A 12,431-nucleotide genomic window follows, 5' to 3' on the forward strand; every position below is an offset into this window, starting at 1 on the left:
TGGCGTGAACTCACAGCAACGCCGGGGGCGTCACACCTCACCCGGAGCTCTGGGACCAAGAGATAAATGGAGCAGGGCACTCAACCAGGGAATCATCACCGAGACCCCGGAGCAGACAGCAGGCAGCAGCTCTGCGTCCTGACGCAGGACGACCCCCCAGAAACACCCGCGTTCCCGCAGGTTCCCCGTTGCTGAGGTCCTGAGGAAGCCACCCCATCTGCCACCGGGGGTCACAGGCTGAGCTGGTCCCTCCAAAAGTCCCAGGTTGGAGTCCTAACCCCAGGACCTCAGAAGGCCACCGCGCTTGGATGTGGGGTCTTTACAGGGGCCGTGAAGGTAGGGCAAGGCCCCTGGGTGGTCCTGGTCCAAGGACTTCAACGCCGGTGCCTGGATCGTAGACTCCAGGCCCCAGAACCCTGAGGGATAAAGGCCTGCTGTTTAAGCCGCCCCGTCTGTGGGGTTTGGTCACAGCAGCTCCTGGAGACACGGTAGCTACCTTTGCACCTGCAGTGATGATGTGGGTTAACTGACGCCCCGTCACGGTCCATGAAAATGAGAAGGTCCTAAACTGTGTGTGGGCCTGTGTGCTTGAGCAGGTGAGCTTCAAAACCTTCTTCTTCTTAAGTAATAATTATAAAGAGAGGACACCTTGCATAAACAGTTTTTATATTTTAAAATGCCTCCAAATGGGTTTTTAAAATTCCCACATTTATGAATTAAATCCAGGTTCTGATTCCCAGTCCACGGTAATCCTTGCTTCTCTACCTCTCGACTCCTAAATGTGCCACCAGAAAGGAAGTATTCACCGTCCGACGCTTTAGAAACGTTCATCTCTCATACTGTTTCTTTGCCACAAACTTCCAAAAAGGTTCAGCTGTGCTCATTTGGCGCCTGGAACTACATTACCCACTGGCGCTCTAACTAACTCATGTGCTTTAGTCGTGGAGAAAAAGAGGGTCTGAGCACAACAGAGAAAATTCTGAAACAAATGAAACCCTACCGATTTGCTCTCCTCATCTAACGGGCACAACGGCTGGAAGGCACTGGGCCCTACCATGCAGTCTTGCCGCCGGACCAAAAAAGGGAGCAGGGACAAGAAAACACTGAGCCTCGAATACCTGAGTCTACAGGCAGAAGCCTGCATGCCTGTCACACACGCCTCTTCCTGGAGAGGCCCCCGCAGCCCCCACGGCAAAGGCCGTGCACCTCCTGGGAAGGCCCGTGTGCACAGTCTACGCCTGATAAAAATCCTGGAGCAGAAAGCACTCTGCCAGGGGTCATTAGCGGCCCACCTGTTGGGAAAGCTGTTTAGTTAAAAATAAAAACCCCGGGCTGAGTAAGTGGACCCAACAGAGCACCGGCAGCCCCGACGCTCGGAGGAGCTGAGGCTCCCGCCAGGCAGCCCGCCTCCTGGGAGGAGAAGGCTGCGCTGTTTCCAAACGCCGGCGGGCGGGGCTGGTGCGGGCGCGCTACTCCGGGGAATCGCGGAGCCGAGGTCCCATCTGCACCGACAGTGCAGTGACGGCAGTTAGGTGTGAGCAGGGAAGCCAAAAACACAGACACGGGCGTCACTTGGTTTTATAGGAAACAAAACAAAAACTGAGCCCACGTGTCGGTAAACCCTTGTGACGGGCTGACTCCTATCCCCAAAGGTCTGACCCCGCTGCCGCCTCCAGCACCTCGGATATGACCTCACCTGGAGACAGGCCTTTAAAAAGGAGAGAATTCGTGAAGGTGAGGTCTTCGGGGTGGTCCCTCGACCAACACGACTGGGTCCCGACAGAGGGAGATTCGGACACAGACACAGGCCGGGAGAAGGCCGAGGGGTGTGAAGGCAGAGGTACGCCAGGACAGCAGCAGACCCGGCGTGGAGAGCGGGAGATCCTCCCTGAGCCTCGGAAGGAACCAGCCCTGCCGGCACCCGGGCCTCGGGAACCCGCTGCCGCGGCCCACGCCTGCCTGGACCCGCTTACCTGGTGTAGGACGTCGGGGACCTCGGCCGGGCCCACGGGTACAGGTGCTGCGGTACCGACAGGTACTGGTCGCAGAAGGCGCCCTTGCGGATGTGCTGGGAGGATGGGAACTCCTCGGGTGGGAAATCAGACGTGGGCGGCGTGGCCCCCAGGTCCTCCCCGGCTGGCTCCACCTTGAGCGCCACTGAGGGCGAGTGGTCCAGGGCGGTCTTGCGGGCCTTGACGGGGACGCCGTCGCCCAGGTCCAGGCTGCCGTCGGTGCTCAGGGCGTTGATGGCGGCCACGATGGCCGAGCTGGTGTACTGCGTGGTGTTGCCCAGCCAGGTGTCGTCGGTGACGCTGACCCGTGGCGATCCTTGCGGGGACGGCGTGGGCGAGGGGTGGGGGGAGCAGGACAGCTGCCGGCCATTGAGGCCGTACTTCCGCTTGTTGCAGGGGGACGAGGGCCTGGACGTGCGGGCCCCCAGCCAGCTCTCCTCAGTGACGCTGGTGCGCGGCGACGTGGAGGGCGAGTGCCTCGGGGACCCGAGCAGGCCGCAGGCCCCCAGGCCACGGGGGAAGCCCTCCTCGGGGTCTGTGGTCTTGGGGGACACGCAGGGGGACTGCCACGGGGACGTCTGCGGGGACGCGTACGGGTACGAGAAGCTGGACTCGTAGGACGAGGCCTCGGAGTTGCAGCTGCGGGACGACAGGCTGCTGGCCGGGCTCAGGCACGAGGGGTCGCGGTAGGCCTCCAGGCTGGGCAGGTTCAGGGTGGCCGTGGACGGGGACCGCTTGGAGCTGGGAAGGACGTCTTCCGCGTCCGCGTCATGGAAGAACTGGCCGTTGCCGTGGTGCAGCCCCAGGTAGGAGGTGATCTCGATGCGAGGGCTCTCCAGGGCCGGGGCCCCGTTGGGCCTGACTCCGCCGGAGGAGAGGAAGTAGCTCGAGGGCCCGCCGTCCAGGGCGGCCCCGTAGCCTGCGGTGGAGACGCCCGGGGCCGAGGTCTGCAGGCCGTGGCACGGGGCTGGCAGCGAGGGGTGGGCGGAGGAGAGGGGCAGGCCAGAGCCGATGCCGGAGGTGACGTAACTGTAGTGCTCTGGAAGGGAGGGGGAGACGGATGAGGCGCTGGCCACGGAACCGCCACCCACATGCTCAGGGACCCCGCGATCCGGGACCGGCCTCACCCCTCACCCCGCGGGCCTGGCCTCCGAGATGGGCTCGCTACTGCTGCTCCAGCAGGGTCCCTGCGCCCCTCCCGGGCCCCTCCTTTCTCCACTCCAGCCACCGCCCTCTCACTTGGACACGCGCCCACCGGGGCTTCCCTCTGCGCAAACATCCTTCCCGCAGAGCCGCAGCGCCGGTCCCCTTACTTTTTTCTGCTTTTTCTCAAAAATCACATCTCCCACCTGCCCTACCCCAGTCGCAGCCCCCAGCCCAACAGGCGTGTCACCCTCCCCCACTTTCTTTCTGTTCCTCACGTTCACCATCTCCCCCATCACGTCCTGCACCCGCAGAACCCATGCCTCTGAGGGCAGCGTCGGGCCCGCCCAGGTCTACCCTGGTCCACCCCTGCCTCCAGGGCCCAGGCCTGTGCCTGGTCCACAACGGTGCTCCATCTGTCCAACCAAGAGACGGGCGGGCGGGTTTTAGACACGGGGGCCTGGACGTTTAAAGACGCTGTGACAGACTCATCGCCAGCGACAGAGAAAACACCCCAAGGGTTTTGGACGAACACATCGGTTCCGGGATCTCTCGTGTACCTTCTGATGGTGGCTCATGGCCTAAGAATCCTTCTTTTACAGGAAAAACGAAGCAGACGATATTGAGGTACAGCCGTACATTAAATCATCAGATATTGATTATAGCCTCAGTAAAATATGTTTTAAAAAAGTCACTACTAGTATAATTAGTCATTTTTAGCAGCAAAGCCACACGTCTGCATTTCCAATTTGAACAGACCTTTTGTAACATGTGGGTACCTCATTATCGTGTGCCTAGAGCTGAGGCTCCCCAGGTCTCTGAATAATGGAGCTGCTCGTGGAAACCCTACACCACCTCCCGGGCCAAGCGCACCAGCCCGGAGACGCTTCATCCACTGACAGTGCCGCCCTTCCGCTGGGCTTCAGAAACCCACCTGGGCGGACCCCAGAGAATCAAGGGCCTCAAAGTACAGGTTCACATCCCATCGGATTTGTTAACAGAAGTGGGTCCAGCTCCCCCAGTAGGGGGATATCTATTTCCATTATGGCTTATTTCAGAAGGAGCGTACAACCTCCCTCCGGTAACCCAGACCCTTACGTCTTTGCTATCGAGAAGCTCTGGCTTTTACACTCTGAACCCCCTGCCCCATAAAACCCTGCTCTCTGCCGCTCCCCAGAAGAGTGGCCCAGAGGGAACACAGGCCCCGGGGGTCAAGGCCGGGCTGGCTTCTAGGGAGAAAGCATCAGTGTCGTCCAGATTGCAAACGGCCCCAGGGAGAGACTGAGCCGTGAGGGGGAGAGAAGCGAAACTGCAGCGGAGGGAACCAGAAGCTCTGAGTGGGAGGCGGCGCCTGGGCGGAGGGGGGCCAGGCGGGTCCGCGGATATGCCCCCTGCAAGCCTCGTCACCCCCTCAGCCCGAGAGGGAAGGACGGGCGGCGCGACCAGGGGCCGGACCCCGACGCCAGCGCCCGACCCACCTGGGGCTGCTGGGCGAAGCTCCCCTCGACTGCCGGGTCCCCCGCTCACACCAACACCCTCGCAGGCCCACGGACACATTTAGCACCAAAACCGTACTAGAATGTTAAAAATCGGAGGACAGTCTTTGCAAAAATCACACAGGAGGTTAATAAGCCTGGAAAGGCATGGCCAGAGGAGACAGTCAAGACTGCTCAGAAGGAGGGGGCACGGGGGCTGCAGGCCAGGCCGCTGAGGCCCCGCCCGCCACGCGGTGACCCCTCGGGACAGGTGCGGACACCCCTGCCTCAGCCCCACCCTGTGCCTGGGTGAGCGGAGGTCCTGGACGCAGAGGAGGCCGGGCCAGTGCTGTCCAGAGGGACCCCGGCAGCGGGCTGGTGCGGATCCCACAGGAGGCCCCGGCGTCTCTGCGAGGGCAGGACCCATCAGGGGCGGCAGTGGTGTCAACACGGAATCAGTCTTCTCTCAGTTACCGTGGGAGCCTAAATGCTGCTGTGTGTTTCTTCCCAGAGGCACCTGGCCGATGCGCCGGGCAGAACCAAGGTCCCCTTCAGGCCACAGCGCGGTGGTACGTTACACGGACATTACAGCCACATCCACAGACCTCCCACTAAGAGGGTCTCCCTTCACCGCTGGCCCAACACTTTCCAAACCATTCTAACCAGAACTGCCAGCTTGAGAAACAAAAAACCGTTCCCAGTACCTGTGTGGCTTCAGGTAAGTCAGATGTCGACCAAAAGCAGGCTGGACGGGCTGGAGTGTCCAGCACCACCTGTTGTGTGATTGTGATGAGGGCTGCGTGGTCAGTAAGCAGAACATGAACCAATCGTATTCCATACGTCCAGGGCAGGAATTCCAGTAACGACACTTCAGCAAGTAGCTGTATTACGTTTGACGTGTTCCAAGGTCAAGTGTGAGTTACAGAGACCCTGGCTCCCTGCCCCACCCTCCGCCCCCCACCATCCAGGTGCCATGTGAGCTAAAGCATCGGAACCAGCATTTCTGGCATTTCTCAGGCGGCTTCTCATAACCGGCTCTCCAGCTCCACCTCAGCGAGTGGGGTCTTCACCCCGCCCGCCCTGACTCCCCCGCAGGCCCGCAGCCCAACACATGGGCCCCGCCTCTGCCTGCACCCTGACACCAGAGGGTACTCGCCGGCCTGAACCAGCCTGGACGCGCGCCTTCCCCGGCCCACGGAGGAGGCCCATCCCAGCTCCTGCGGACAAAGAGCCCCGGGCAGCAGCCATGATGCGGCACGAGCCCCGTGCCTCCCTGACGTTCTGTCCGCAAGGGGACAACGCGCCAGCCCCCCCCCCCCCAGCTGAAAGAGGGCCCCAGAACCGGCCGATCCTGGGAGCAGTGAAGGTGCCCCAGGCCTGCACCCTCGCTTCTGTGGTCACCGTGTGCTTTGAGCCCTTTCCTCCACGTGAAGTGCACAGGCCATCCGGCATTCGACGAAGAACGGACTTCATTTTAAAGACAAGTCACGACTCCAGGAGGGAAGCCCAGGCAGGACACGACGGCAAACATACAAACTGTGCACAGAGCCCAGGCCCGGGTCCGCACACACCCTCAACGGGCCTGCCAGGCCCCTTCCCCAGCACCCGGAGGCCTTGGGGGGCCTTGCAGGGGGGTTAGTGGACAGATCCCATACTTCCCGCCCAGCTAGAGAATATTATGCAAATCTGTCATTTATTTTAAAAGATACAGCTGATCCCATCACTGAACTACCATTTGCTGGCAGGAAGGTAATTCCAAGAATTCAAAAAAATCCTAGCAATCAGCGTGGGGCCTCCCCACCACCTGCCCACGGGACTCAGCCACATTCGTGGTCCCGAGCCCGAGTCATGGCGGGGATCTGAGAGCGCGCCCGCCCCTGCCCCCGGCCCCCCGAGGGAGATGGGGAACAGGGGGTCCGCTGACTCCCAGGGCATTCCGAAGGGGGGCCTTTATTTAACCAAAGTCTGTCAATAAGCGCGATGCAACGAGGAAGAGAAAAACATAAGACTTTATAAGCCTTTATTAAAACACAAAAAAGACCACCTAAGCGTGAGTTTTCCTTAATTAAAGGAATTACACAGCAAAAGCCTTAAGCGCCTGAACTTGATTCTGACCTCAGCCACAGTCTGGTGAGAGAAGTTCTCCCTTTTCGGACAAAACGTGGACAGGTAGGTCCCGGCCTGCCCAGGGCCTGCCTTCCTGCCGGGGTTGAGGGGGGGCATCTCTCCCCTCCCCTCATCCCTCCCAGCTTCCACTCAATTTCCTACCTAAACCGTAATTCAAATCTGAATTCTTTAACTACTCAAAGGGATTACATTTACCTGGAATGAACACATTTCCAGTGACTTTCCCGACAGCCCTGAGACGCTCAGGCTGATGCCTGGCACATCGGCGGCCACTGGGGAGCTCCGCACCCATGACTCCCAGTTTCTGCTGCTGCCTCCAGAGCCTGGCTGCCTGCCCAGGAGATTCAGCACCTTACAGCGCAGGCGTCCAAGCAAATATTGGGGAGAGCTTATTCGAGACGGCTTAATATAGTGGACGTCCATGAAAGCGCGGCTCATCTCCGAAGCCATGCCGCCTCCAGGTCCCCGGCGGGGGCAGGCGCAGAGATGGACGCCAGCGTGGGGAGTAGGGGCGCCTGGAGCCCGCGGACCGCGCATCAGCTCCCAGTGGGTCCAGCGCCCACTGCGAGCTCCATCCTCAGCTCGTTCAAAAGGCCAGAGGGGGCGGAAGTATTTCCTCTCATTCTGAAAGCTCGTGTATTTCAGAACCACACAAACGCGTCATCTCTGCACAAGCCCGAAGAAGTCGATCCGTGTCCTTCCACCACGGCCGACTGCATCTCGGCAGGTGCCCGAGCGCTCAGACCCCTGCCCAGCGCCGTCCGGGGCCTCAAGGGGGACGCAGAGCGCACTGCTGGCTGCGCCCTCACCCCGCACACGGCGGCCGTCTCACCAGAGACAGGGGGAGCCACCTTGCCCCTGCCCGCGTCCCCCGTCCGTCACAGACCCTGAGAGGAAGCCCGTCATGGCGACTTTGTTTTTCATTGTACGGAACACCCCCTTCAGCATTTGCTGGGGTTGAGCCGTAGGACACGAAGCTAGAAATAGAACTGGAAGCAGCCTGGCAGCCAGGCCTCCAAACGCCCCGCCAGGCCTCCTCTCCCCAGCCGTGGGCACTGCCCTCGCGGCAAGATTATACTCCGCAGGTAGTGGAAACAAAACAAAACACAAAACAAAAGAGACGCTCCACGCCAGGACCTTTCTGTCGGGAGCTGTTTACTGGGCAGGGCAGGAGACAGGCCCGTGGGTGACAGACAGACACAGCTCTGAGGGCACCGGTCACCCCACTGCCTGCCAGGGAGATGACTTCCAGAGGCAACAAGCAGTCGTCCTCACAGGGGCCCCCTGCATCCTGACGGGGATGGGCTCCGACGCCCCAGCCTCACTGCCTTAGGTCTTCACCTTCCCAGGCCCCGAGTTTAAGGAATTAAAAACACCCCGTGGCCATGAGTCGCTGTGGCCTTCCTCTGACAAACATCACAGAGAATTAAAACGTCCTCTGGGACAAAGCAGCCCGCTGGTGGAAACATCTCTGGAACTTTGGGGCCGCTGAGCTGAAGGTGCAAGGGCAGTCACCTGTGCTAAGAGGCCAAGGGGCCGCCTGCGCTCTGGGTGCCGGGCCCCGCGCCCTCCTGCGCAGACACGCGGGCCTCTGGGGCGTCCTCGCCGTCACCATCACCACCGCTGAGGAGGGAACTGAGAATAAAAACGCCCCCAAGTCTTCACGTCATCAGAAGATGCCCCCTTTCACACGGGAGCCGTGAAACGCCGTCTTGCACAGTCAAGGTGGCGGCGAGGGACCTGCCCTCGAGGCCAGGAGGCCGAGGCCAGGCCCATTTCCTCCTCAGTTGCCAGGGCAACAGTCCCCAGCCCGGCGGCCAAAATAACTTAGAAAACAGGAGCCCCGGGCGGGCGGGAAGCAGGGCCACGCCCGCCGCCCGGCTGACAGCAGAGCAGCTATTTCCTGAGACCCAGAGAGAAGCAGGAGGCCCTCTGCCTGCTCCCCAGAGACGGAAGCCCACCGCCCAGCCTCCTCCCTAGAGGGGCCGGGAGCGCCCCGGGAGGGCAAGCAACACCCTGCCCAGCCCAGCCCAGGGCAGATTATCTTTAAAATTCTCTTTTCTTTCTCCCAACAAATGGTGGCTGACTGTCTATCCGCACCTGCCGAGCGCTCTGGAAAGAAAGAACCCCAGGACCCATGGTCCCTCGAACACCCGGGTGCCACGCTTCCCAGCGCAAGAGGAGGCGGGAGTGACAGGGTGACAGGTGAGAAGATGCCGCTCTCAACTCAGAGAAAATCGTGACAGGGACGAGGGACCCCAAGGTCAGGGCTGGCCGTGTCCTTTTGAGAAAGTGCCCACTTTTGGTTTAGTATCATCTCTAAGGCTCTGCGTCAGCTCGCTTCACAATCGATCTCAGAATTAGTCATTCATTCATTTATTTCTATCCAGGTTCATTCCGGAAATAATGTGAAGTCACTCCCGTCACCCATTAAGAGCTGAAGAATTTAACATAACAATGTAATCATGAACTTAATAATTAATAGTTACAATATAATGTCAGTAACTAATAAGAACAAGAAGAAAGTACTTTATTCATAATTGCCAAAACTCAGAAGCAACCAAGATGTCCTTTGGTAAGGTGAATGGATAAATAAATCGGGGTCCATCCAGACAAGGGAATATTATTTAGCACTAGAGCCAGCAAGTCACGAAGAGACATGCAGGAGACGTAAACGCGTGTTGCTAAGTGGAAAAAGCCCATCTGACACGGCTGAGCACTGTGTGTCCAACTACGGGACATTCTGGAAAAGACAAAACTGTGGACCCGGGGAGCAGATCAGTGGTGCCGGGGGCTGGGGGAGGGGGGGAGATACAGGGGGAGCACAGAGGATGTTTACGGCAGTGAAAACACTCCGTATGACCCCATGATGGTGGACACGTGTCATTACACATCTGTCCAAACCCATAGAATGTACAACACCCAGAGTGAACCCTATGTAAACTACAGACTTTAGGTGATGATGTGTCAGTGTAGGTTCATCGACTGTAACAAAGCTACCATCTGGTAGGGATGTTGATAGTGGGGGAGACCGTCCCTGTGGGAGGAGGGGGAAATCTCTAAACCTTCCACCCAGTTCTGTCGTGAAGCTAACACTGTTCTCAAAAAGTCTTAATAAAAAAGAAAAAAGTATGAGTGTTTCTCACATAAATAGATAAGAAGGAATGTTTTCTATCAACTTCTTCCTGACACCATGACAAGGGGAAGGAGCCCTTTCCATCTCTGCCCAGAGCTCTCTCCAGCTGCCCTTCCCCCAAAGCCTGGTGAACGCTGGGCCCCAGCTGCCAGCACCCCAGAGGCCTTCCTGCAGGAGGCTTTAATGGGACTGTGGTCCCTGGAGGTTGGGGTGGGGGCTGTATGCTTGGCAGTGAGGCTGAAAACGCACCTTGAGAGTGTTGCTCAGCTTGCCGTCGGCGGGGAGCAGACGTGCAGAGACAGGGGAGGCCGTGAGGCCTTCCCCAACTCTGGGAGCTTCCCAGGCACCCAGCGGGCAGCAGAGCCCCTGAGGACACAGGACGAGCGTGGCAGTCCCTGTCCTGGACTGGCTTTCACACCCTGAAGAGGTCAGGAGTGTGGTCCACACATCACCAAGCCTCTCATCAAAGATATTTGCTAAATAGACTGAAAAGGGGGTTGGATACCAAGGGAGAAAGTCTTCTGCTGGAAACAACCCAGGAAGCCCCGCCAGGACCTGCGCACAGACAGCCGAACCCCAGCAAGTGCAGAAGGCCTTCAGGGCCTGTTTCTCCACTTCCGGCCCCAGATCTGTTCAGACAATTGCCTCGCTCTCCCACCCGCGCCTGCCTTGTCACCCCCTGACCCAAAGGCCTGGAGATGGCACAGCCGAGGAAGTGGAAAAGAGAAGACGTTTAGGGAGGACAGATCCAAGCAGCCTTGGCCTGGTTGGAACATTTACTTTCTAAAAAAACGAGCAGGGGGCTTCCCTGGTGGCGCAGTGGTCGAGAGTCCGCCTGCCGATGCAGGGGACACGGGTTCGTGCCCCGGTCCGGGAAGATCCCACATGCCGTGGAGTGGCTGAGACCATGAGCCATGGCCGCTGAGCCTGCGTGTCCGGAGCCTGTGCTCCGCAACGGGAGAGGCCACAACAGTGAGAGGCCCACGTACCGGAAAAAAAACAAAAACAAAAACAAAAACGAGCAGGACGTTGCACTTTTAAAAGAGGGGCAGTGAATGATAAGGAAAATATTATACAGTCATTGCAGAGACGGGCGCCCGCCAGTGCCAAGTGTGCTGGGCTCAGCTTCACCACTTCACCGCCACGTGGGCAGGGACAGAGAGAACATCTTGAAGACAGACACAGAAAGAGGGCCGACAGGGGGCAGAAAGACAGGTCGGGGAGAGCCAGGCTGCAAGGAGGGGGCTCTCGGTTCCCTCCACGCAGGGCGACCCGAGGCACAGACTGGGTCTTCCAGTGAAAGGGGACGTGATCATTCAAGGGCTTACTCTTATCCAGGAGACACACCCCAGGGGGCTGGAGGGTTCCTTTATCTTCTGTTTAAGTAGAACCTTTACTTTTGACCGAGAAGAGAAAACGAAAGAAAGGCAAGGCCCGGGGAACGTGGTGGTCCGAGGTACCGGAGGCTAGTTCCATTGGAACTTTTCCTGGTGGCGGGGTGGGGTGGGGAAGGGAGGCTTCAGCGCTGAGGGCACAGGGAGCGGGCGGGCAGACTCGGGGAGCTCGTGGCCCCCGCCCCGCCGGGACGTCCAAGTCCAGGGCCTGGCACACGGTCCCCTGGCGGGAGCGGCGCCCCGCCCTAAAGAGGAGGCCCCTCCAGCGGGAATGCGCTCAGGGCTCAGCTGGAGTGCGGCCCCTAGCCTAGCACACTTGGCCGGGGGATCTGCCTACTCCAAAGGGGCCTCCCTCGCTACCCCGCTCGCCCCTCAACTGGACCCGCTGGGGAGGCTATGGGCGCTGCCCCCGCCCCTGGCGCCGCGGGGGGTCGGGGAAGGGAGACTGGGGGGCGCCCCGGGGCAGAGGGGCGGGAGCCGCGGCGCGCCTCCGGGCCCGCCCCTCCCGCCACGGATCCGGCCCGCCCGGCCCCGCGCCCCCTCCCTGCGCCCCGGCCCCGCGCGGACCCACCTGCGGTGGCCGCGGCGGCGCCCTCGTCGCTCTGGTTAAACTCGAAGAGGAAATCAAAGTCGAACTCCTGGTCCTCCTCCAGCCCCGTCATGTTGGGTCGGGGGTCAGAGATCAGAGGGTCGGGGTCCGAGGTCAGGGGTCCGGGGTCGGGGTCGGAGGTCAGGGGTGGGATCGGATTCGGGGTTCGGGTCTGGTCGGGGGTCGGGGACCTGGTTGGGGTCCCGGGTCGGGGTCCGGGGTCGGGATCTAAGCTGGAGTCGGGCGGGGTCCGGTGTCTGGAGTCAAGGCCTGGGTCGGGGTGCTGGACTGGAGTCAGGCTGGGGTCCGGGGTCGGGGTCGGGGTCGGGATGCCAGGTTGGGGTCGGGGTCGGGGTTAGGGGCCTGGAGGGGGTCCGGTCGGGGTCCAGGGTCGGGGCCCCGGCCGCGGGCACCTGTGGTCGAGGCGCCCGGGGCTCGGCTGCGCCCTGCGCTCGGCCGCGCGTCCTCGGGTAACGTGACTCCCGCTCGCGCCCCTCCCCCCGGCCCTCCCCCGCCGCGCCCCTCCCCCCGCTGTTTCCGGGTTTACATAAACAA

At 60.4% G+C, this 12,431-nt stretch overlaps 1 protein-coding gene across 1 annotated transcript in view; it reads right to left on the minus strand.

The window, feature by feature from the left end:
- Nucleotides 1–12,093, minus strand: part of NFATC1 (nuclear factor of activated T cells 1) — a 96,927-nt gene extending 84,834 nt beyond the window's left edge. Inside the window, exons 1-2 of the mRNA XM_065890548.1 lie at nt 11,859–12,093; nt 1,974–3,051 (exon numbers count right to left, since the gene is read on the minus strand). Of these exons, the coding sequence (XP_065746620.1) occupies nt 1,974–3,051; nt 11,859–11,949 (1,169 nt within the window). The 5' untranslated portion in view covers nt 11,950–12,093. The remainder of the gene's footprint in view (nt 1–1,973; nt 3,052–11,858) is intronic.
- Nucleotides 12,094–12,431: the final 338 nt, after the last annotated feature.

Source organism: Phocoena phocoena, chromosome 13 (genome assembly GCF_963924675.1).
Source record: "Phocoena phocoena chromosome 13, mPhoPho1.1, whole genome shotgun sequence".
NCBI lineage: Eukaryota > Metazoa > Chordata > Mammalia > Artiodactyla > Phocoenidae > Phocoena > Phocoena phocoena.